This window comes from Meleagris gallopavo, chromosome 2 (assembly GCF_905368555.1).
Source record: "Meleagris gallopavo chromosome 2, MGAL_WU_HG_1.1, whole genome shotgun sequence".
In the NCBI taxonomy this organism is placed as follows: domain Eukaryota; kingdom Metazoa; phylum Chordata; class Aves; order Galliformes; family Phasianidae; genus Meleagris; species Meleagris gallopavo.
The window spans coordinates 79,612,259-79,637,216 of record NC_139405.1 but is presented as its reverse complement, the minus strand read 5'-3'; the positions used below and the strand labels follow the sequence as shown (position 1 = coordinate 79,637,216).

Here is a 24,958-nt window from a genome sequence, read left to right as displayed (position 1 = left end):
ATTGTACTATATATTCATGAAATAACACTTTATAGGAGATTTTTAGGAAAAGAATATTAAAGGTAAAATTTCTTCCTAAATCTCTTACTTTTCTATGAGATATTTTTTCTATGTTCTTCACTCATTTACTTTTCCAGATATCTGTCATAAAATGTGACTGAATAAAAATGCCTGAGTTACTTTTTCACTGCATTTTTTGCTGACTGCATGTCTGTCTTTTTCAAATTACTGAGGAAACATCATCTATCAAACTTCTATTCATAGATAAAGATACTATGCTAACCAGCATATGGTGTTTGATTAATGTTTAGATATTAATGTTAATCTTTTGGAGGCTTGACAAAAAAAAACCACAATAAAAAGCAACTTCAAGGAGAAGATTATATTCTTAAATAGATTGCTTAGAAAATGCCATCCTGAAGACGTATTTTTACATTGGTTTTAGTTTGCACGTGGCTTGTAGATTATCAAGTCAAAGTCTGATTTAGGACCAGTGAGGGTCCTATGACACAAGCATGTTTTACTCAATGCCTGCTTTCTCTTAACCTGAAAATAAGACCAACACAAATCCAAGGTGATTCCCACTTTACATAGAAGTGAAGCAGTATTAAAAGACAAAGGATGATTCAGTTCTCTTTTGTTTCCTCACCTGCCATGCCTCCCCTTGACTTAAGTGATCTGTTGTCATCTCCTCCCTATCATTTGGCTGTCTTGCTGCTAGTGCTTGCTTGCTCTGGGGATAGATCCACGACAATTGCTTTGGGCTTACCAGCCTGAACTATTTACCTGGATTTCAGCAATGCTCATGGGGGATGCCTCTCCATTAGATCATCTTTCCCCTGAATTTACTAGGCAAAGGACTATAAAGAATTGTAGGTTATTCTCTTTGCCCTTACCTGCTCCTTCACTGAATGCATGTGCACAAAAGCATGCCATCCTTGTTGCTCATATTCTGGGTTTCCTTGCAGAAGTTTTCAGAGATTCAAAGTCACTAGGTGCTGAACGTTATTGGTCAAGGTAGCTTTGTCAGCACCATGTGGCTTTGTAAGTAAAGCTGTGCAGTAAATCTGCACGGGGAGCATAGCTGATGAATATGAGAAGCTGATTTTTTTTCAGATCCTGATAGCCAAAAGAGAATTCAGGTTGCATTATTTTGGGTTTGGGTCACTGAAGTTATAGTGGAATGTTAAACTTCAAAGACATGGGCAGTTTATTTTTATTTTTTAAAGAAAATAAATCTAAATGATATTTAGATGTTACATGTTATATTCATGGGTATGTATTTGCATGCCTTAAAAATATAATTTATCTCAGATTTAAATGTACATGAATTTTTAGCTTTCAAATGAAAGCTACTATCTTGTGATCAAATATCTCCAACGCAGGTAATTACTGGATTCCATGCTGGTTCATTTTTTCAGTCTGTTGAGCATGACCTTTTTTTACATTCCACCCTCATTTTCTAGGATCTCTTCAGTAATACTGAAGTACAGGGATATATTGTTGTATTCAAAATGCAGCATGCTTTGCATTCTTATTTGCTGATGTAGAGAATATTCCAGTATTCCAGCAGCAAGCTAACTTCAAACAGTTTCTTGTCAATTATAGAAATATATTACTGGTGAGGAAAAATGACCATAAAAGTACGCTATAGATACTATCACAGCTCCTTTGAACTTTCCTCTCTTACCACCTCACTGTACTATATAAAACTTCTATGTCGCTGAAAACAAAGATTACTGTGAATCTTATCTGATGTTGCATATGATTTTTGGTGAGGTAAAATTAGATATTACAAACGGGCCAGGAAATGTATTTTCTTGGTTCCTGGTTTTCAGTTGTCTTTTATGTAATACCATTCTCTATTGCATTAGAGTAATAATTTGTTACTGTTGCACTTCTCTTATTTTGTATATATATTAAATAGAGTTCATTCCTTGAAAAATTTTTGAATAGCTATAGCATTGTTGCTATATGATAGAAAGAAACTATGCGAAACAAGCCATAAATGATAGCATGTTTTCCTCACTCCTGTCTTTGTGTGCATTTCTTCTTTTTTATTGTCACAGTATCTAAATCGAGGCTGCACGAGGTACTTTGCTACCAAAGAAACAGACAAGCAGATTTTGCAAAATCGCAAGAGTCCTGAGGTATGTTTTGTATCTTCAGTGAATTTATGTTAACTAATTTAGATAGAGCTGAGAATTATCAAAGTTTTACAATGTGGAATGAAACGTTCATTTTACACATCTTTATAGGTCTAAATGTGTACTGCTAAAGTTTTTTGGAATTTAGTCCTACAAGTGTATGTTAATGTGCATCTTAAAATTCTAAATGGAACACTACATAAAATCGTTTGCTTCTCATTCTTACAATGATACAACAGTTAATGATGCAGCATGTCTTCCACAGAAAACAAAAAAGTGACCCATGATTTTTTTCTCATTTTCTTTCAAAACATGGATACTGTTAGGAATGGTTCAGAAATTGTATTTTTCTTCTGAAACGATTTTTACTGTCTGCATTTTTAAGTATATACCCCTTCCTAGTACACTGCTTTTATTTGTTGTCCCTTGCTATGGACTGTTACATACAGAAGGTGGCATTTCATGGAGGAGAAGGGTGGAATGTGGAGCAGGAGAAAAAAAAGTGTTCTCATCTCCTGTTACATTTTTAAAAATCGAGTAATCTTTTTGAGCTTGTTTGCCTGAGGACACTTAAAGAAATTAATCTCATTTAATCATATATGTGAATTGGACGTAGTCTAAATGCTTTGTTATAATTCTACTCTAAAGCACTTTTCATCCGTTCAAACCTAAAATAAGAAATTTTCTATTTGTATAGCTGGAAGATAACAGTTTGCTTAAAGATACCCATAGATGTCATTCAGTAACAGAGGAAGTTACGTGTGGAAGCTGGCTCAAGAGTTTCTCTCCCCATGTGACCATGCAGTCTCTTTTACCCTTTGGTTTCAGCTTGCACATAGCTTGTGCATAAAGCTGTGAAAAAGACAGTACAGATGCTTCCCTTGCTTAAGTCAACATTGTGAAGTCTGCTTCTGGGTTTCTAGCGTTTATATGTTGCAATGTTGTGCACGTAATGCCAATTTCTTTTTCTTCAATGCAGGCTATTTTCTGTAATCAGGGATGACAGAGTGTGAGATACAGAAGTATTGATTTGATAATAGTGTGAAGCACAAAGCTGGTAGATATTTAACTTTTCAAGTGTGTAGTCTAAGAGGTGGTTGGGAGATTTTGCCACAGTTTGCCTAATTTGCCTTAAATGAAGATTTGTTGTGAAGCTGACAATTTATGGAGACATAAAATAATACCATTCAGCGATTATTGCTGCTTGAAGACGGACTTGTACAGTCCGGTTCCAGATGAGATTGGTGTTCTGTCATGAAATATGTCTCTAAAGTACTTAATTTGGAAGAAGTGTTTGTTTAAAACTATAACAATCTTGTAGAGTAATTCTGAAAATAGGTATTGACCATTTAATAGTGGAACATATGATGCTATAATGCCTGTATATTGCAGTGATGTCAATTTGAAGAAGCAATATAGGTTCAAATTTCAGTTATTTAAAAACTTAATCTAGCCACTTAAGCAGGAAATACATTGTATTGTTTAGTTAGTTTTTGAAATCAGATATTGATACTTGCTGTCATTTAATGACAAATATTGTTTATTTTAATAAAAATAGCTGGAATAGTTGATTAATACTTAAATTATTTTTGTGTTTTCCTTATCAGGAAGATGAGGTGATCATTTTACATAATTAAAACATGTAGATTAATTTTATCAATGTGTCTAAATGTTGTGTGAAGTGAATTTTTCAGATGCATGTGGTGTTTTCTTTTGATATACCTGTTAGCTTATTTGGCATTAACAAAGCTTCTACTTAAATTATTAATTCTTCTTAGTTGAAAACATTTTCAAGTAATTGTGAAAACTCAAATGAGTTAATGCATGTTCAGTTAGCTTCTTGATTGCATGTGGATGTTTCACTACTATTTAAAACAATTATTAAAATTAGTTCTGATGTATTTAAAATAGGAAATACTGTCAGCATAATGTGAAATTGACATTTTAAAACCTAGCTGCTATTCATTTAGCCAGTAGGATACTTCTAACAACTTTACTATTTCTCTTTCATTAGCAAACATAAACAAGTTATTTCTCTAAATGAATCTGCTTAGATACTTTTAGAAGTATTTTTAAAGCTCCTTGAGTCAAACATTTCCCTTTCCACCAATGACCATCCTCTATTTTCCTGTCCTTCATTATTAAACTCCCCAGAATTTTCTTTCTGAAGACAGACTAAAGTTTTAAGGCTCATGCTCTGAAGTATCAACAAATGAAAACAAATTAGGGTTCTTCCAAAACACGTAGTGTATGAAGAGCTCTAATCTGTATTTAGTTTGGGTTTTGCATGCTTTTAATGTTTTTTGTTATGGTTTATTCTTGCCTGGAAATAATTGTTTACATATATTTTAAAATCTCATGCTGATTTTTTTGTTGTTGTTCCATCTTGTTGCTTTATAGTATCTTAAGGCAGGTTCCTTGAAGGATCCGCTCTTAGATGATCATGGAGACTTCAACAGAATGTGCACAGCAATGAAAAAGATTGGACTGGATGATGCAGAAAAACTTGACCTTTTTCGAGTAGTGGCTGGTGTCCTTCACCTTGGAAATATTGATTTTGAGGAAGCTGGAAGCACTTCAGGTTAGAAGAAACGCAAATTGTTTTCTGTAAAAAAAAAAAAAAATAGTGAAAATAACTCTTGATTATAGACGAGTCCTTTTCATGTCAGTTATTGCTTTAGAATGCTGTCTTCTATTAAAGGGTAATTCAGCCTTAAATTATCCCGTTTTGAAGTCAAGTTTTATAGCTATGCTTCAAATGCTCTCACTGAAATTGTTCAAAGAATTGTTTGTGCAAAGTTTGGTACAAAGAAGAGACATTTTGTGTCTCAAAACTGTTATTTAATTTTAATAATAATATACAAAATAAATTCAACTTCTTGCTGATGTCATGAAAAATCTTTAACTGTTCCATCTTCAGTGAAAGTTGTTAGGTTGTTGGCTTCTAATAAAATTTTGGTAAATGTAAACTTAATCATTTTAAGATGCTTACTCAGAAGACAAGTTGCTATGAGTGTTGCTGGTACTTACTAGCAAACTGCGCAAGAATGCTGAGGAAGGGGAAAATTCTATTTTGGGAATGGGCTTTCTTGCTATTATACTGAAATTGGCTTTTGTAACTTGAGAACTGTTGTTCACAGATTTCTAAAGATTTGAACAAACTCCTGATCTAGACTTATTACAAAGATGACTACAGTTTAAAAAAACAAACAAATAAACAAAAACATGGAGGTATTTATCTTCTAATGCAAGATAAAGCATGATTGGCTCCTTTTAGTCCTACTCCACGTATCACTGTGCTTGTCCAAAGTTTTTAGTAAAGGTATGCCAAAGAACATTTGAAAAGGTGTATTAAACAAATATTAGTCTTGCAGATTCAGGGGCTGCTGATCCAAATGCAGAATCACCACAGAATTGCAGAAACCTTTGGAGGGGAAGGGTGGCAGACTGTCTGTTGTCCAACATTTGCTGGTCAAATTGAGGCCAACATGGAATTCAAATGGCATAGCATAGGATTGTTTTTGGAGATATGAAAACCTCCAAGGAGGAAGTCCTACAACTTCTGTAGGAAACCTGTTCCCACTGTTTAATGATAGTGAGGTTGTCTTATCAGAACCTCCCCAGTTTCTATTTATGATCTTGCTACCTTTGTGAAGATGAGAGGATGTGGGGGTAAAGATGGGCTCTCTAGTACACCGGCTTCCATACTTGGGCCTTCTGTGAGATTGGAGTTTGGGATTGATGAGGATAAGGCAAGGTGGGACAGAGTGAAAGAGATGAGAACGTGAATGGAGAAGCAATTTCAGGAAACCAACAAAGAAGGAGAAAGGAAGGTGTGGAAAGTCAGAGGATAGAGGAGGGAAGGAGGGCACAAGAAGTTATTTTCTCTGCATGTGGAAATTTGAACTCGCATTTTCTGGAGTAAATTCTTATATTTAAAAATGTTTGTTGCAAATTCATACTGTGTTCTACTCTCACCTTACATGTGTGAGCAGTATTCTTTAAGTAAATATTTTGGGATAGTTCTTTCATTGATAGTTCTTTCATTCTGAACAGTGCATGTTTAGAACAAAATTCTAAAAATACAGAATCTGATGCACAGAAATACTTGCAGAGTGGCAAAACCTTGCTTGTGGCGCTATGTATTTAAAGCTAACGCTGTGGTGGTTGCTGCCAGGGGGCTGCACGCTGAAGGCGCGGAGCCAGCCGGCGCTGGAGTGCTGCGCGACGCTGCTGGGGCTGGACGAGGAGGACCTGCGCGTCAGCCTGACCACGCGCGTTATGCTCACCACGGCAGGGGGCGCCAAAGGAACGGTCATCAAGTGAGTGGCGGGCGGGCGGGTAGCTGGAGCCGGCGGGCAGCTGGGGCGCCGCAGTGAACCTCTGAGGGGCTGACAAACAATGCGAAGCAAGCTGTGTACCGAGCCGCAGCTCGCTGCGGCTGTTTAGGATGGATGCTGTGAGCAACTGCATTGCATGCTTCTACATTTGTTTTTATGACCGTGTCATCTTGATACGTGCTGCTTTTTTTTTTTTTTTTTTTTTTTCTGCAGTTGAAGGGAACTGTCAACCTGAATCTGGGCTAAGCAGTTTTGAGCAAATTGAAAGCTGCTCTATGTTTAGCTAAATGCATTGATGTTTTAATTAGGAAACTAATTAACATTCACTCATCGGAAGAGTGCATGGGAGCTTTGTATTGATTCAGAGGGACAATCAGATTGCTTTGCTTTCACTGAGTCGGAAATACAGCCTCATGCATGCTATACTAGAAGGTTTAATCTATGAAAGCTATATTTATTGTGTTAATGTACCTTATAGAATCACAGAATCATAGAATGGCTTGGGTTGGAAGGGACTCAAAAGATCATAAAGTTCCAGCCTCCCAGCCACTGCAGGACTGCCAACCTTCAGATCTGGTACTAGATCAGATTGCCCAGGGCCCCATCCAACCTTATCTTGAACACCTCCAGGGATGAAGCATGTACAACCTCTATGGGCAGCATGTTCCAGCACCTTGCTACTCTCTCTGTAAAAAACATCACCCTGGCATCCTATTTAAACCTTCCCTCCTTGAGCTTAAAACCATTCCCCCTTGTCCTGTCACTGTCTACCCTTGTAAAAAGTTGATTCCTCTCATTTTTATAAAACCCTTTTAAATACTGGAAGGCTGTAATGAGGTCTCCTCACAGCCTTCTCTTCTCCAGGCTGAAAAAGCCCAGCTCCCTCAGCTTGTCTTAATAGGAGAGGTGCTTCAGCCCTCTGATCATCTTACGGGTCCTCTTCTGGACCCTCTCCAACAACTCCACATCTTTCCTGTATTGAGGGCCCCAGATCTGGATGCAGTGCTCTGGATGAGGACTCAAGAGGGCCAAGTAGAGAGGAACAATCACTTCCTTGTCCCTGCTGGCCCACCTCTCTTGTGGAGTGTCAGGGATCTTCAGTTCAGCATGAGTGTGGGCTGTCCTGATAACATGTTTTCATGAAATAACTGATCTTTGAGGTTTATTTCTAGCTAGAGCAAAAAAGTAGTTCTTGGTGATCTCTCATTTTTCTACACTTGGAAAGAAAGAACACGCAAGAGGTAAAACCTGATAGAGGTTACCACTGAAAAAGTTGCAGTACAGGGGTAATTAATAAGCAAGGACTGTGGAGGTATTGTTCTAATTTCAGTTAAAAGCTCAACATCTGGATTTGTTCATTATGCTTTCAATAGTGCATTTCTGGAAAGTGATTGTTTTTTTGTTGTTGTTTTTTTTTTCCCCTCAATTATTATTAATTTGAGAACCTCATCACTATCATCTTGCCTTCTTACCAGCTGTTATGGAAAGCTTAGAAATCTTTATCTTTTCATAAACCTGAGCATACAGAAAGATACAAGTCCTGCAATGACAGCAATCTTTGATACATTAATCCAGCAGAACCTTTGTCAATATTACTGATGAAGTTATAGCAGACAATTATTTGTCATACGCAATGGATGTCACTCACGAATGCATGATGGAGTGAGATTTTTTTAACCTTTTTTTCTTCATTCATCTTGTGATCCACTGTTGAAATTTCTTTGAGTCACTGCTCATCTGGTTATTCCCCATCTTACATTTGTATTTTTTATTTTTCTTAAGTATACTACTACACGTTTTTCTTTAGCAAAACCTGTCTTGTGGAATTTTAGACCGTGTCTTGTGTTGGTAAAAATATTTTTCTTTCTAATCTTATTTCCTGCTTTCTTTCTTAGTTCAGTATTACCAGAATGTTTTTATGAAAGTACTCATAATTTGACATTCTGGTTTAGTGAAAGTTGGAAACAGAGGGATTTGAACAAAACACATCCATGTTGGATTCTGTTGGCGTCTCCCTGGAAGTGCTCTTTCTGAGCTATTGACTTGGTCTCTGAGAAAAGATTGCTTTTGGCTTTTGTACACATAGCAAATAGGTAAACTGTGCCTTTTATTTTTAATTTTGAGAATGTTTGGTGGGATGTATCAAGCACTAAAATAAAGTGGATCACAAATAACTGCTTCTCTTTCACCACTTCTCGAGTGACCCTGTCAAGCAAGGTTTCTTACCAAGGCATGTGAAACCGGCGTTTTTACTATCTGATTGTATCTGAAGTGTTTATACATAACTCTGACTTACTCTGATGCATATATATAGTTTTTGCTACCACTTCAAACTCACCTTGAATTTATGTCTGTAAGGATTTTCTGTTCACTGTATTTATACTGATAAGCCTGGGGCACAGTTAGCAGTGTACTGTTTCAAAAGCCTGCAAGCACAAGTAGCTGTGTTTTTGTGCTAGCAGATCTTAGTTTTCCCCAGTGTTTTGTTTTGTGGAAAGCAAAGAAAGATTCAGAGGACTCCTTCAATAATCTCAAAAGATGAATGCACTAAGCCTCTGTCTCTAGCCTTTTCTGAACTTGTGGAGCTGAAAGCAAATATATGCTAATAAATGCACAATAGTATCTTCTTCACATATGACTTACTGTGTGTACAAGGAGAGTAAAGTGGACTGTTGCGTATATTTATGAAGTAGCCACCAGGTTTTGCTATGGCAGTGCGATTTAGAAACAATTTGATTGCTATCAGTATTAGAAATTTGACAAGTACATTGTTTTATTTTGTTCAGCAACCCAAAGAGCTTCTCATTGCTTGCTCTCTTTCTTAGGGACTTTTTGTGTGAGAGCAGATCATGTGAGTCCTTGTAGGTCACAATGAATAAATGGCTCAGCTGAAATAGCTGAGCTTGGAGCATAACAAAGGCTTTGTTCTGCTGGGCACAATGGAGCCAGCAAGGAATAGTAGGAGAGTGATGCTAAATGCTATCTCTGTGAATGTTATTAAATACTGCTGTACAGTGGCCTGCCAGGGAGTTTTGACAGCTGCACTAGATTTGTGTCCTTTTTAGTCTCCCCAAAAAGCATAATAATCACCTTGTTGGCTGTTATCTTTGCCATCCATATAAAGCATGTTGACAGAGAGAAATAATGTGTTTCTATTCAAAGTCCAGTACACCTCATCGGCTGTAAATGCAGTGTGCTACTCTGTTCTTCAGCTTCACCCTTTCCATGGAGGCTTTTTAGCAGAGCTCCATCATCACAAAGTGCATTATTTGCAGAATGAGATGTTTTGCTGACATCGTTTCAAGTCTTTATACTCCTTTTGGAGTAGGACATTTTCTACCGCAGTGCATCTGTAGTGATAGTACTTAACTATTCTTTAATTAAGTAAACTTTTTATTAGTTAGGGTTTATTTCATTTTATTTGTGAAGCGGTAATCTGACTGGATGGCATTGGCTCCTCGGTATTGCTTCATCTGCTCTCTCTCCCCTAACTGTTGACTACTGTGGGCAAATTACATATATTTAATTGCAGATCACTTGGTCTGGATAAGTAAACTGAATCATATTAAATATTGAAAAATCTCTGAAGACTGCATGGAATTGTCCACAGGATAAACCTAGCCCATGAGAGAGCTTTCCCTTAGGCCTCAAACTCTGTAAATCTCCGGAAACCTTATAAAATAAATTAGTTTGAACAAGGCTTGAACAAGGTTTTTTCTTACAGACTTTGCAGATGTCTAAAAAATTGGAAGAATTCCTTCCATGTTCTTTGCAAGTTGCTGATGCATAGAGGAGGAGGGAGAAGGAGAAGTGGAAGAAGGGAAATGCATCTTTTTCTGTTCAGACAAGAAATAGGAGAAAAGAGACTGCTTTGCCAGTGAGCAGACCGAGGGAAAGGAGGAACTCAAGGAAGGAAAGTTCACGAGAGGAAAGTCACTCATTCTGAGTGTCAGTTATGTTATAGTGCTCCTCTGTGCCTACAGATTCAGTGAAACTGCAACATTATTTTTTGATTCTGTCATTCTCCAACTGTGCAAAAAAGAACATTACAGGGTTACATTTTTTTTCCCCTCAAGTTTCTGCTGCATACTATGATAATTTCGGATAGCTTTTGTACAATCTTTGGAATTGTACTTAAAGATGGTAGAGCGTGATATTTTTTGAAGAATAGGGCCATTTTATTAAGCACATGCTCTAAGAGTCTAACAACTATTTGTTATGTTGTTTAACACACTTGAAAAATTTTTTAGAAGAATTGGAAATGTGAATGCTTTTAGTCTGTTGTATGTATTACGCAATAGGTTGCTGCTGACAAGTGGGAATTAGCATTCTGATCTCTTAAACGTATCAGAATGGAATGTAAAGGTATCTTCCTTCTATTTATAGGGTAAGATTTCTGTCACTACTTGTTACCCTAAGATAAGTCAGGAGATCCTTAGTGGAAGACAAGATTGTGTGTTAAAGCTAATTACTATCTAATGTAATCTAGCTTCAGGTGTCCTTAGTGGACAGAGTATCTGGTTCCCTGTCTTATCAGTCGCAAAAGGAAGTGATCTCCATCAGTCCCATGTTTCTGCATCAGATGTGTCATCCTTCAGAAATACAGTGTTTATGAGTTAGTGCTTGTGAATCCTGGGAAGTAAAGGAAATGTTGCAATGGGGGTAAGCTATATAGTGTTTTCCTTCTCTGATTTACTTCTCTATATTCTTGTGTAAAGAATGCTGCCTGGAGAGGGCGGCAGAGCAGTTCTGCAGTTCTGTGGGTATCACATCTCAAGCCTCAAACCTTGAACCGTTGACTGAATAGATCAGATGAGTTATTTCTTGAACGTAGATTCTTGCATATTTGTAAAGTTGCAGTTTGTTATTTCCCGAGTGTAACTGCATTTAGTTTTGGTACTCCTGTCTGTTAGTTGGAAACCTTTTTAAAAGAAAAAAGTCTTGTAGAATATATTTATCCAAGAAGTAAGGCAGTTAAATGTCCTTTCAAAAACATGCATGTCTCTGTCATATTGACTTAATGAGATAAATACTGTATGTATAGCTAAAATATGTATTTATCTGATATTCCCATGGTACATAGTCACATGTTCCATAGACTATGAACTTGTGAGTTTCTTTCCGAACTCCAGATTACATTAAGTACTTAATTACAGTGTAAACTTGTAATTAATAGTTGAAATATAAAATGAATTTATAACAAGAGATGGAAATTGTTTTTCTGGTGTTGGAAGAGAACACTCCTTATGTTGGAATCGCATCTAAATTTCACCATGAGATCTGTGTGGATGTTTGTTTTGTTATCGGTTCATTTACAGTGCTATAGTTTCAATTACTGTCTTTTGGAAAACATAGAATCAAAGATTTCAGAGTAAAACTGAACAACAGCCTTCACTGTAATTAGGTAGCTCCTAAATAAATAGTTGATGGCAATGTATGTATTTTAGATGTCTTTCTCTGCTTCTAACAATATAGTCTCAGATTATTTTATGAACGAGAATGAAATCATCTGTATCTTATTGCTACTGGAATAATGAAACATTTTTCATTCTTTTTACATACAATATACTTAGTCATACCTGGCAAGACTGTGTCCTGATACTTGGATTTAGGCTCAGACTTTTTGCTTCCTAACTTAAAAAGACACGAAAAGTTCAAGGACTGATTTGAGTAATTTTAAGTGAGAAATTCTGGAATATAAGATCTCTACTTTTATTTTATAGGGTACCATTGAAGGTGGAACAAGCAAACAATGCTCGTGATGCCTTGGCTAAAACAGTGTATAGTCATCTCTTTGACCATGTGGTGAACAGAGTGAACCAGTGTTTTCCATTTGAGACTTCTTCTTTCTTCATTGGAGTTCTAGATATAGCTGGTTTTGGTAAGTTAAACACAAATGAATATTGTGGTAGTCTAATATTGCCATCAAAGATTCAATGATAAGATCTGTAATGGAGAATCTGATGGTTTCGTTTTTGGTGGTCATGTATGGGATGGTTTACAAGGTCTTAAGAGGGTACTGAGAGAGTAGATAAAGTCTTGATTTCCTGATATACGAGAACGTAGAGCTTCTCCTGATGGAAATGGTAACAAGTGCTGTTGTTAAGCTGGGCAGCTTTTTAATGCTTTCTGATTCTTGCGGTGTCTATATGTACACTGCTTTTGGAAAGACTGAAAATTTGAAGTGGAACTGAACTGTGGCTGCCCAATAAAACTAGGGAAGATGCTGAACAAGCATGCTGTGTTTGCATTGAGTTTTGAGATCACTACCTGCTGACAGACAGGCAGATGAAGCCTTTGAATTCAGATTATGTTCCTGGAAGATGAACAGAGTTGGACTTTGGTTGGATGTGGCTTTGAGCAACCTGGTCTAGTGGAAATTGATCTTAAAGTCCCTTCCAACCAAAGCCATTCTATTGACTCTCATGTTGCTTCCTTCCAGTAGTGGGCATTGATGCTTCCTGTAAAGCTTTTTCCATCTTTGAATCAATGAGATTCAGACCAGGCCATATTTTCTCCACTGCATAAGCTCTGCTAAGTTTATCTAAGAACAGTGTAAAAAGAAACCTTTGTTTTTGGGTCTTCTGAATTATGCTGTCATGTGCTAGACATAGATGCATGCATTTGTATTGGTACAGTGTCATTGTAAGGCACATTGCTTTGATGTGCTGCCAGATACAACTGACAGGTGTTCGTATGATCTGTTGCAGCATTCTTTTCTCTGTCTTGCTTGCAACTTGAAGATCTGTAAAAGCTTTCCTTTACTGAAGGAAGCAAGTGTATATCAGAATACATCTTTAAATATTAGCACTACGGAACTTTTCTTATTTACTCTTAATATAAATTCTTGAAAGGCTGGTTTATCACAGAGGTTTAACTTATATCTTTCAGAATACTTTGAACACAACAGTTTTGAGCAATTTTGTATCAACTATTGTAATGAAAAACTGCAGCAATTTTTTAACGAAAGGATTCTGAAAGAGGTATGTTATATTGTTATATTTAGGGAGGTTTTTTTTTTTCTCTCAGTAAGAAGATATTTAAACTAATGTTGTTTTTCACAAGATTGCTCATTTTGTTCTGTTTAAACGAAGTCAGTCAACAAATGGTCTTCTTATTGTGTTATACAGGGTTGTGCTAGGAAAGATTATGGCTTCTTAAGTGCAACATCTTCCTTTCTTCTTTTTCTTAAAAAAGAAATCATATTCAGTGAAGAGTTCTTTTTCTTACATTCATTAAAATTGGGCACACAAATACTGAACAGTATTTAGTGGGAGTATCTATCAATAAGAATGTGAAGTTGAAATATATTAGGCTGTACAAGGAAATTCTAAAATGTGTGTTCATTCATGCTCTGTTTTGGTGGGTAAAAAATATGTCATGTGTGATGTTTCCTCTTTTACTATTATTCCTTTTTTTCTTCATAAAGGAACAAGAACTTTACCAAAAAGAAGGCCTGGGGGTTAATGAAGTACGCTATGTAGATAATCAGGACTGTATAGGTATGTATTTCTTGAAATATCAAGCTATTCATTAGCATCATCTTGAAAAGAAGCTTATGGTAGAGAAGGCATGCTTTAGGCTACAAGGTAACGCTAGCATTTTCATGCTCTTAATGACTGTTGAAATGTGGTAACTTCTTTTAACTTTTTCTGGTGTTGCATTTCCATATGGTAATGGATCTAAGTTGTTCTACAGTGTGTAGTAACTGCAGGTGGGACTTGTTAATTTCTTGGTCATTTTCTTATAAAGCTATTCAGAATGCCTAAAATGTAAAATAAAATAAAGAAGAGCGTGAGGGTGTCTGGGAGAAAAAGTTCAAGGAATTAAAAAACAAAACCGAAACAACCTTTAGTTTCTGGGTTTTTTTTTTTCTTTTTCTCTTTTTTTGGTGAGCAAATCAGCAAAGAAGCAAAATGAAGTAGAGGCAACAGGCTGCAGATGTTACTGTTGCTCTTAGGTTTGCACAGACTGATATGCCAGGGGCACTTGAAATTATCTTTTTTTCCTGTATGTTCTCAAAAGTGGTATATTTTGAAGAGAATTTCATCTTGCTTTTGCGTTTACAGCAGTTTATGGTAACTAGTTGGTCCTGACTGAGCAGAGGATTCAGTGGCAGAATTCAAGATCTGTTGCAAAACGTTGGCTTCTTTAAGTTTCTGTAGCTCTGCTGGAGAAGTTTTCACTTTGTAGGATAGGACTGTACAGATGGTAATGCTGACTTAACTAAACATAGCTCTTGTCAAGCAAACCCTCTTAGCCATTCTGTGAAAAAGAAATATCTGAAGGAGAGAATAAAAACATAGCAACAGGAAGTATGTGGCTTTCATGAATGCAAACCATATCTCTTTTAGTGATTTAGTAATGCGTGTATAAGCTTACTTCTAAAAATGTTATTATCATGTTGCAACCCCTTTTACTATTCCATGTCACCCTGCCACAGATTTTATGTGTTTCTTCATTGTATGAGTTATTCTTAGATAAAATAATAAAATTACGACCAGATTAAACCACACCACTTATGCTTCATTTCTGTTACTGTGTAATCAGGAGAGAAAAGGACTGCCTTTTGGAGTGAGTGAGAAAAATACTTGTGGTTTCTGTAAAAATGTGACTTTGTTTAAGGTATTGGTCCAGGCCAGTGGTAGCAGTTTTCTGTTACAAGCAATTTCCAGATAAAGACCTATGCTCATACCACATTTTCACACCTCATGAGAGGATTATATTCAGCTTGAGACTTGTAGTAAAAATCAAACAATCCTTGCCTTATCTCTTTGCCCTGTCTTTCTTGCTATAGAATCTTGATTAAATCAACAAATCAAATGTATAGAATTAAATTAGTGACTTTTTGTGTTAACAGCTTTTCCAGTATAGTTATAAAGAAGAGGATCAGTAGCATTTTACATTTGCAATGTTCAGTTCTGGTATGTGATATTTAATTTTGAACATACTTTGTTTTATTAACAGATTTGATTGAAGCAAAATTAATAGGTGTGCTGGATATTTTGGATGAAGAAAATCGTCTTCCTCAACCAAGTGACCAGCATTTCACTTCAGTTGTGCACCAGAAACACAAGGACCATTTCAGACTCTCTGTAGGTTATTTGTGCTGGCTGTCCTCTTTAATAAAACAGTTCTTGAAACAGTTGGTAGTAACACTCTATTTAATGAAAACCTTTCCTTAGAAATTCCATTCCACACTGCATGCAGATCTGTATGCTTTTGTTAAGGACAAATTTGGTTATTGTGTTTGTTGAAAAGGTCATAAAAGGCTTGTTAAGTCTTCTAGGAATTCTAATATCCTGTAGGAAGTAAAGCCATATTCTTCACTTATATTTCAGGATTGTTAGTGTGTAATGCATGACAAAGAAACAAAAGTACATTTTAATTTAGATTTTTTTAATATCAGACTAGCTGTTTTCTTGTTCCTTTCCAAAATTGCTTGCTTGCTCTAGAGAATATTTGACTTGCAAGAAATATCTATCGCACTTCAGTCATGAAAATGAGTAACACGTAAGGTGAAATTTGTTGTTGTTAATTCTTTAATGTACAGCACTCTGTGGAAGGTTTAAGTAAATCTTTGCAACTTTGTACATAATTTCTGTTGAGATGCCAAAAAAAAAAAAAGGGGGGGGGGGGAAATCCCTGCTGAAAAAGATCCAAGCAAAGGGAGCCAAAGAAAATTGCCAACACATTACTTTTCTTAAATTTTCTTCTTTAGCTTGTTTACTTAGGTTCCCATGTAATGAAAAGTTCTTGTCAGTATGTGTATATACCCTTTAAAAGCATTTTAAGCTTCAGTCTAATCTTATTCATATGACAAGGCTGTTCATCAACTTGTCACCAGCTGCAAAATAATTGAAATTGTTGGGGAAAGGCAAAAAGAAACTTGACTAGGTGATCTTAGCAATCCTGTTTTGAATTTGAGATCTCTAAGTGTGTGAATGAGAATGAAAGCAGTTTTTTTTTTTCTTCAAATATTTTTGTTTGAATAAAAATAGTAGTAGTCCTCACAACTGTGCTGCAAGAAGTATGACTTTCAACATTTAGTGTTCCTGGCAAAATCATGATGATGTCTTAGCCATAAATTTTTCTCACTTTCTGGTTTAATTCGGTTCTTCTTTATAATTCAAATTCTTAATTCTAGATCCCTAGGAAGTCTAAACTGGCTGTTCACAGAAATATCAGAGATGATGAAGGCTTTATTATCCGGCATTTTGCAGGAGCAGTATGCTACGAGACGGTAATTTTACTTAAGCAAAAAGAAGTCAGCTATTTCTGTTATGATTTCTGATACTCTGTGGTGTTTATTGGTTAAAAAAAAAAAAAAAAAAGGAAGAAAAAACAGTGAAATTTCTTTTCATCAGAAGGAAATTCACAAGTAGTTTTTTTAACATATATTTTAATTTCTCTTAATTTCTCAGATGAAAGGCTTCTGTTGACATATTTTGTATAGGAGCTGCTTACAAATTTATAGGTAACAGTGTCAAAATTAAATATGTTGATCTTTGATGTACTACAAATCTTATGTGAACAGAAGTTTGCATCTGGAGGAGGGGAATGTACTATCTAATATAGAAGTGCTTGACTGAAGTGTAACTTTTCAGTACTTTATTTGTCCTTGTATTCAGTGCCTGTTTATTCTATGTTAAAAGTCATGTGTTACACTTTTCCATTTATTCTGGCAGTAGAATTATTGTAAGAATATGAAATGTCTGAAGTTGTAACCCTCAGATGCCATCTGGATGGTTGTATGTTTTTATGATTAATCGTCATACAAAAACATTGAAACATTCAATACTGAATTCTGAAATGTAATGTCTGAAAAAATAAGGGGATAGGATAATGATTTGTGTTTCATGATTACAGTAATATCCTTTTCTGTCTGTTTCATTAGTTTGAGTATGCAGTTGAAAAGTTTGAAATAACATGAAAATACTTACCTGAAGTATTCGTTTTGACTTTTGAATGAAGCTTTGTTTTTTGTTAATTTTCCTTAAGATTTCAGTCATTGGGGCAGCTAGATTAATTGCTGTTATGTCTTGGCTTTTCTTTTTCAGACACAATTTGTGGAAAAAAATAATGATGCTTTGCACATGTCACTTGAATCTCTTATATGTGAATCCAAGGACAAGTTTGTTCGGCAGCTGTTTGAATCTAACACTAATAACAACAAGGATCCCAAACAAAAAGCTGGGAAACTTAGTTTCATCAGTGTGGGAAACAAATTCAAGGTAATATAATATAGCATATAATCTATTTTCTTGTAATATATGCCATTTCTAAATTACCTGAAACAAGTAGAACTTAAGGATGGGAGAACTAGTGCTTACCTGGGATTCATACAACAAAAAAAACTCGTTTTTTTTTTTCCCCTTAACTGAAATATAAAAAAACAGTACATTCAAATTTCTGTCAAAAATATCTTTTATAGTAGTTCCTTACAGAGCTTTTGCAGTAATTCAGAAGTCAGAATTTTGCAAAGCCACATAGATGTTGATCTAAATTTGAATTCTGTGGACTTTCAGGACTTCTAAATGTGCAGAAGATGTTCTTCCATCCTATCTTAATTGTGTAAGATGAATTGGCTGCAGTTTATTATGTTCAAAATTCAGTGCCTAACCTAACACTGTTTTTCCTCTTAAACTATTGGTAGTCATGGTTTTCACAGAAATATGTTCATTGTGCTGAATGTTTCCTTTCTTGATGCCTGAATCTGATGCTTCTCATTTTCTCCTTTCTTCTGCTTGTTGTAAAGCTGACCTTCATACCTTGTCTTCTCCAAATGTTTTCTGCATCCTTTTCTCATTCAGCAATTTTATTTTAGCTGGACTATTCCAGCTCAGGATGGCTAGAAAGAGAACTATAGGGGAATTAAGAGAGGAAAAGCAGGCACAACCATGGGCCGCAGGTAACTTTTTCAATCTCATGGTTTTACTGTTGACAGAGCTGCTGCAATTTCAGCAAGAGCTCTTCTCAACATATCTGGGCCAGATCCAACGAAGGATTTACATGCCTTCAAATAAAGTGTTGCAACATTTTTTGTATGCTACCTAACGTAAGGCACTTAAAACCCCAAACCACTTTCCTAGAGTCCCCCTGGTGAAAGCAGGTGTCTTAGACAATCCAAAAACCTGCAAGTAGAGTGGGGTCTTGCCAATAGCAAAAGAGTGTTTCTGCATTTCTTTTCCATGTTAAGGTTATGTACTGAATTGGGACTGCGAGATAAATTCCTTCTTACATAATTGTATCCAATTTTTAGAACTGTTCTCAAAGAATGCAGAAGCTGGAAGAAAAGGAACTAGCACTTTTTGTATAGCAACCATATTCTGCTTCAGATCTATATTCAGTGTTTTATCTCAATACATTTTTTTTCTCTTTCACCAAGTTACTGGTCAGTCTAGCAGAGGGAATTCTCCTGAGATCCTTCTGGAGATGGGCTGTTACATAGACAAAAATAAAATTTTGGTGGAGCCAATAAGCATAAGAGAGAGAGCTGGTTTATAAGGTAGTGGTTTTGGTATAAAACTTTAATATTGGGCATCCTGCTCTCTTGAATTTCGCTTTGATTATGTCCTTCTCCTTATTACATTGCAATTAGTAGAATTAAACTACACCAATTGATTTAATGTAAAATGCATGAGCAGAAGACAGAATGAAAAACAGAATTACTTGCAGATATGCCACCTCCTAAGCAAGCCCTGCAACTGCACATCTGTTGGATGTGGAGCTGAATTCATTGTTTTTTTGTAATTGCATTTTCAAAATTAAAGCAACTGGGATCTTTGAGATAATTTCCACTTTCTTCCACCTCAGTTTTCGGTTCCTCTTGGATTTAGCATCCCGCTTGCAGTAAATGTGGAAATGTGAAAGATACAGTTGTCCAAGAAAGGCTGAAATAAAATGGAGGCATTTTATAAGTTGGGCAACAATTGTAAAGGAACTTCATGGATTGCATTTTGGATTTTCTTGTTCACTTCTGCACCTAGAACGTGACTAAAAGTCCTTTTTGGATCTGGCCCATCAATCTATAGTTCTTTCCGTGTTTCCAACTTCCATGGCATTTTGGATGTGTGTGTTAATTTCAGTAATTCATTTACTGTTACCTTCCCAGACACAACATGTACTATTGATGAACACTAATAGCCTTGATAATTTCACTTTAGATGTTGCCAAAATAAATTCTGTTATCTGAATAGGAATTGCATATTTGTAAGATCAAGAATTCATAGCCTGTCAGTATGTCAGCGAGTCTTGAATTCTTCTAGATACAACAATTCTTAGCTGGGGACTTGTTTTTTACAAAGCACTTTAAACATCCCTTCCTTATAACTAATTTTAATTCACAGAAACCAGTTGAGGAAATTATGATGAATTAGTTCATAAGATGTATACAATCTTTGGGATGGTTTTATCTTAACTCATTAATGGTGGATTAAATTGTGATAATTCAAAGAGCAGTTTTAGCAATATACCTTATTCATGTGATCATTAGTGAAGTTTGCCTGAAAGAGGCTGTGGCTTATTTCTTGTGAAGTCATGGACTATAAGGAAGGGGTATTTTTCTTCAAACAGAACCATACTTCTTAATGAAAATAAATGTTCCTCTCCAAAATCAAGCATTTCCAACTTAAGAAAACATAAAGATTGTATCCAGAGTAAATATGAAGTGTGAGCACTGAGCAGGAGGTTATTGGTGTTTGTCATACCTCTTGTGAAACTTCTTGTTTTTCTAACTATATCCATGAAACATGAAAAATACATGAAAATTATCCACTGGAAGGAAGACTAACAGCTGTAGGTGATGCATATTGCTAAGACAAATGTGATTTCCTGGACTCAAGGTAATTGAAACATCTGGTTTAAAAAAAAAAAAAAAATCAGTCAAAAATCAGTTCCTTTCCTTTTTTCGTGCCAGTATGGAAAATGAGGAATCTGTTAGGACAGTTAGAATTTTGTTTTACTTCAGCCTACGTACTTAATGTTTGCTAGTAAGCTAGAAAGGCTGGTACAAGAGTCATATATGTAGTAGAATAGACATACCCATATCATAAAAGTGTAACCGTTTTTCTGATGTAGTTCTGGAATACTTAAGTCCCTACTAATTTGTATTTAATAGTGACTGCTTCCCTTGGTATCCTAAGTATCTGATGGTCCTGTACTCTTGCCCCCTGTTAATCACAGGATTGTGGCCTTAATACTATATCTTTAAATACAGCTTAAGCAAATGTAGTTTAACACTATTGTTGACTACATTGTTGTCATCAATACAGAATTAAAAATGTGCAAGTTTGGAATTAAAATACATTATGCAGATTCATGTGCTGAAATAACTTTTGACTTAGATTCTCAAGCCGAAATACCTTTGAAAAGAAGAAGAAAAAAGCTGAGCATATCTCATATCTTTTTTGTATTGTTTATCTACAAGTACACTTGTTAAAGATGAAATCTGGACTTTCACGAATTTTATTTTTTTAATTATCGCTGTCAGTCTCATTTCCTTTATAATTTTATTACACAGGCATTATTTCCTTTATTTTCCAACAAAAACTTGCACTTGTTTACAACAATTACATTACAGTAAATAACTGGTGACACATGGAGGTGTTGTTCATTTAAACACAAGCAGTTTCTTCAGAACCACTCATGCACTCTTGCATGATTTTGTCTGTTAAAAAATGTGAATGTTTGATTTATCAGTTCTGTTTGGTTTACTAACAACACATGCATGCAGTAATGCCATACCACTATTTTGTGCGTGTGTTTCCATGGTTGTCATGGCAAGACAACTGAAATGCCTGTTTTCTTTTACAGACTCAGTTAAATTTGCTTCTTGAGAAACTTCACAGTACTGTAAGTATATACAGAGATGTAGATCTATAATTTTCTGAAACAAATTATCCATTATCTCATGTAAATAAGGTAGTAGTTGTCCAGTGATAAATAATGCTTCATAGTTTGCAGTTATATGGCACCTTTCAAGTATCCTGCTCTGCAGGTGAGGAATATTATTTCATGAGTATAATTTGCTTTCTTGAAAAAGCAAGACCCAAAAATCATTAAAAATAAAAAAAAAGATGTAGAATGGAAATTATACAACAGAGGTAAAAAAAAAAACAAAAACAAAAATACACATTAAAACCAGCTGAGCTGCAGTCTCCATTTTTGTCACTTTAATTTCCCTCCACTGATGAATCATTTAATCATTGATGAATAATTTGCAAAATATTTAGAGATTTTTGTTTAGAAGATAGACAATAAGTTATTACTTTCTGACTCTAGACTGCATTAAAGCAATTATAACTAGAATGTTTTATTTCACTCTTCCTTAAAAAGAGAATGACTGTGAATGATCAGAGAAAGCAGTGGTCAAAATTATGGAGGTAGTACTTGTAGTTATAAGAGCAGGTGGGAACAATGTGCAGGAAAGGAGAGCAAAGACATGAGCCAAAAGAAATTGTAAAAACTGAAAGTTACAAGAAAGGAAGGTCAGGTTCACCTGGCATGATTCCAGTGTCAGCAGAGTAGTACCATGTGATCTCTGGAGAGCTGAGGTGTTTAGGTGATATCACTGTGAAGAAGATAATGAGTGCAGCAGAATCTGGGCTGCTACATCCTAAATTGTACTAGTGGCAAGAAAAGCAGTCGATTGAAAGCTCAAAAGTCTGTTACGTTAAGACTAGAGCAAGACTGTCAAAAGATATGTGAGAGCAAAAGAATGTCAGAATTTCTTTTTAGAAGACCATTATTTCATTTCTTCCCTTTCCACCACCCCCCAGTAATTCTTAAATGACTAACTTATTTCAAGTTTCAAAATGTTAGATTTTGCTAACTTGTTGTTTTGATAACAGGGATCTAGCTTTATTCGCTGCATCAAACCTAATTTAAAGATGACAAGTCACCATTTTGAAGGAGGACAGATCCTCTCCCAGCTTCAGTGCTCAGGTAGCATATGCATCTGATATTTTCCCCTATGTTTATTAATTTGGACATTATAGATTGACAAGTCCATTTTTTTATGTATGTCTCCATGTAAATTTCATTGCTAGCATTATGAAGCAGTGGACAAAACCTGGTATAGTCTGTACTGCTTGAAGTGATTTGGAGCTTTTTTTTGACTTTGTGTCTATGCTTTACTGACGCTCTAGATAGGTACAGCTAAAATGTAGTAACAGGATTTGGAACATTAAAATTACATCTTAGCAACTGATAAGTAGTAATGCAAGAGCACAAAATGTTCTTGTACAGCATTTGCATTTTACACTGTATCTGTACCGCATCTCAAAAATATCATTTGCATGCTAAAAATAAAAGCCTGGTTGGGCGTCATTTCTTTCTTTCTTTCTTTAAAAATGAATTATAAAATATCAAGTCTGCTAAAAAGAAAAAATGACCAGTGGAAAAAAAAAACATGCTCTCTATGACTGGATGTTGCTTACATCTCAGATGGGGAGAGATTGTTCAGACTCTACTCATGTGTTCAGCGTTAACTTCTTGTGAATGATTGTATGTCAGAGGATAAATTGAGTCCCAGCTGAAATTCTTGTTTATGTCTGAACAGTCTCTCAGTTTTACTGATGCTCACTTTTAATGCATGTGTTTCTGTGTATTTAGGAATGGTGTCTGTTCTGGATTTGATGCAAGGTGGTTTCCCTTCACGAGCTTCATTTCATGAACTATATAATATGTACAAGAAATATTTGCCTGAAAAATTGGCGCGACTGGATCCCAGACTCTTTTGCAAGGTAAGAGAGAAATTAATTCTTCTTTGCTATTACTTAGGATTGAAAACACACTGTTGTGTTATCTTGAAGGAGGCATAATATCAACCTGTTTCCTGTTTTTCAGGCACTATTTAAAGCTTTGGGACTGAATGAAGTTGATTACAAATTTGGGTTAACCAAGGTGTTTTTTAGACCTGGCAAGGTAAGGTTTTTCTTGTTCTATTTGGATATGAATTGTAGAATAAATTGGATTGGAAGGGAGGAACTTCTAAAGGTGGCTTTGTTCAGTGCCCTACCGAAAGCATGACCAACTAGAATAAGTTTGCCCAGGGTTGTTCATAAATACTATTCATAATCTGTTTTAAAAAATCGATTCTAATGTTACTAGAAGTTGATTTCATAGTATTGTTGGTAATGCTGCTGTATTTCTGAAGCAATAATTATATGCCACAGGTTGCCCAGATGCTGTACCAGTCACTTAAGACGACTTTGTTGAATACTAAAAGAGCAAATCAGAGCAGATGAATAAATACTTTCTACTAAAATAATTGTAGGTGAAATACGATTCTGAGCATTGCTGCTTCTGTGCAGAGAAAGAAGTAGAAAGCTATTGTAAATAGACAGGAAAAGCTGTTGTAGTTCTAGAATAATGTCTTTACTGTCTGATAAATGTTAAAAAGTAGAGGAGCAGGGTTTTCAGAAAAGATTAACTTCAGCTGGACTCTTACACAAAAATTAAAAACTGGGAAGTGTTTTCCCCCACATTACAGAGTTACAGGTGTCTTGTAGATGTGGAAGGTCAGCGTGAGTATATAGGAAGTGGATAAACAAATTATTTTTAAAAAATTAAGCAATGAATATTTTTAATGATGATGAATTGATAGATTACTGCAAAATGCAGTGTTGCACATGAATTAAAAACAAAACAGTACTTATTCCTATTGTCTTTAAAGATGCCAGGCATACATACTCGCTTGAATTAATTGATAGCCAATATAATGATGATGTTAAAAATGTTACCATTTGAATTTAATGTGCTCTTTAGTAATAATATCTACCACTATCTGTGCTCCTCATTTGTAAAACCGGTTTTGTATTTAGTTTGCAGAGTTTGATCAGATAATGAAGTCTGATCCGGATCACTTAGCAGAGCTAGTTAAAAGGGTGAATCACTGGCTCATCTGCAGTCGCTGGAAAAAAGTTCAATGGTGTTCTCTCTCAGTGATTAAACGTATGTATTTTATGTTGATTAAACTAAAGTATTTGTTGAAAATACAACAAAGCAATTATAACCTCCTTTAAATGTGGCCAAGAAGCATGTATGGCAGGTGCTTCTGTACTGAAATCTGAGTAGTTTGCTTTCAAGGCTGGTGAGATTTTGTATGCTGTGTGTTGGGGACATATAAGGACTTCAAGCAGAGGTTTGTAAAAGTAGTGGTGGGTTGCATCTTCTAATCTCCGGTATCTGATATGCTTGGGTGCTCACTAATGTATGGGTAAACACCTGCTCAGAAGTAGCTAGCAGTCACAGGACTTGTGGAGGAAGTGACTTTTACATCAGCTGGAAAGTGCAATAGCTGTACTCCCAGCTGACAACCTGGAAGGCACCTGCATAAAGGTTACCTCTAGACAAAAACTGCAGGCTTGAAGGCACTGACATGCATAATGGAGCAAACATCTCCACTTGTGCAACTATTGTCAATAAAGCAAGTAAGTGCCCAGAACAACTGATAGACAGTTTGTAAGT

At 35.7% G+C, this 24,958-nt stretch overlaps 1 protein-coding gene across 6 annotated transcripts in view; it reads left to right on the top strand.

The window, feature by feature from the left end:
• The window catches only part of MYO6 (myosin VI), a 97,912-nt gene that overhangs the window by 48,129 nt on the left and 24,825 nt on the right, over positions 1-24,958 (top strand). For all 6 annotated transcript variants that reach the window (XM_085217772.1, XM_085217771.1, XM_085217773.1 and 3 more), the window contains 14 exons: positions 2,070-2,150; positions 4,548-4,728; positions 6,325-6,469; positions 12,211-12,368; positions 13,379-13,470; positions 13,917-13,989; positions 15,455-15,582; positions 16,635-16,730; positions 17,548-17,721; positions 21,302-21,340; positions 22,339-22,432; positions 23,102-23,232; positions 23,336-23,413; positions 24,313-24,442. In XM_085217772.1, the coding sequence (XP_085073898.1) occupies positions 2,070-2,150; positions 4,548-4,728; positions 6,325-6,469; positions 12,211-12,368; positions 13,379-13,470; positions 13,917-13,989; positions 15,455-15,582; positions 16,635-16,730; positions 17,548-17,721; positions 21,302-21,340; positions 22,339-22,432; positions 23,102-23,232; positions 23,336-23,413; positions 24,313-24,442 (1,600 nt within the window). The remainder of the gene's footprint in view (positions 1-2,069; positions 2,151-4,547; positions 4,729-6,324; positions 6,470-12,210; positions 12,369-13,378; positions 13,471-13,916; positions 13,990-15,454; positions 15,583-16,634; positions 16,731-17,547; positions 17,722-21,301; positions 21,341-22,338; positions 22,433-23,101; positions 23,233-23,335; positions 23,414-24,312; positions 24,443-24,958) is intronic.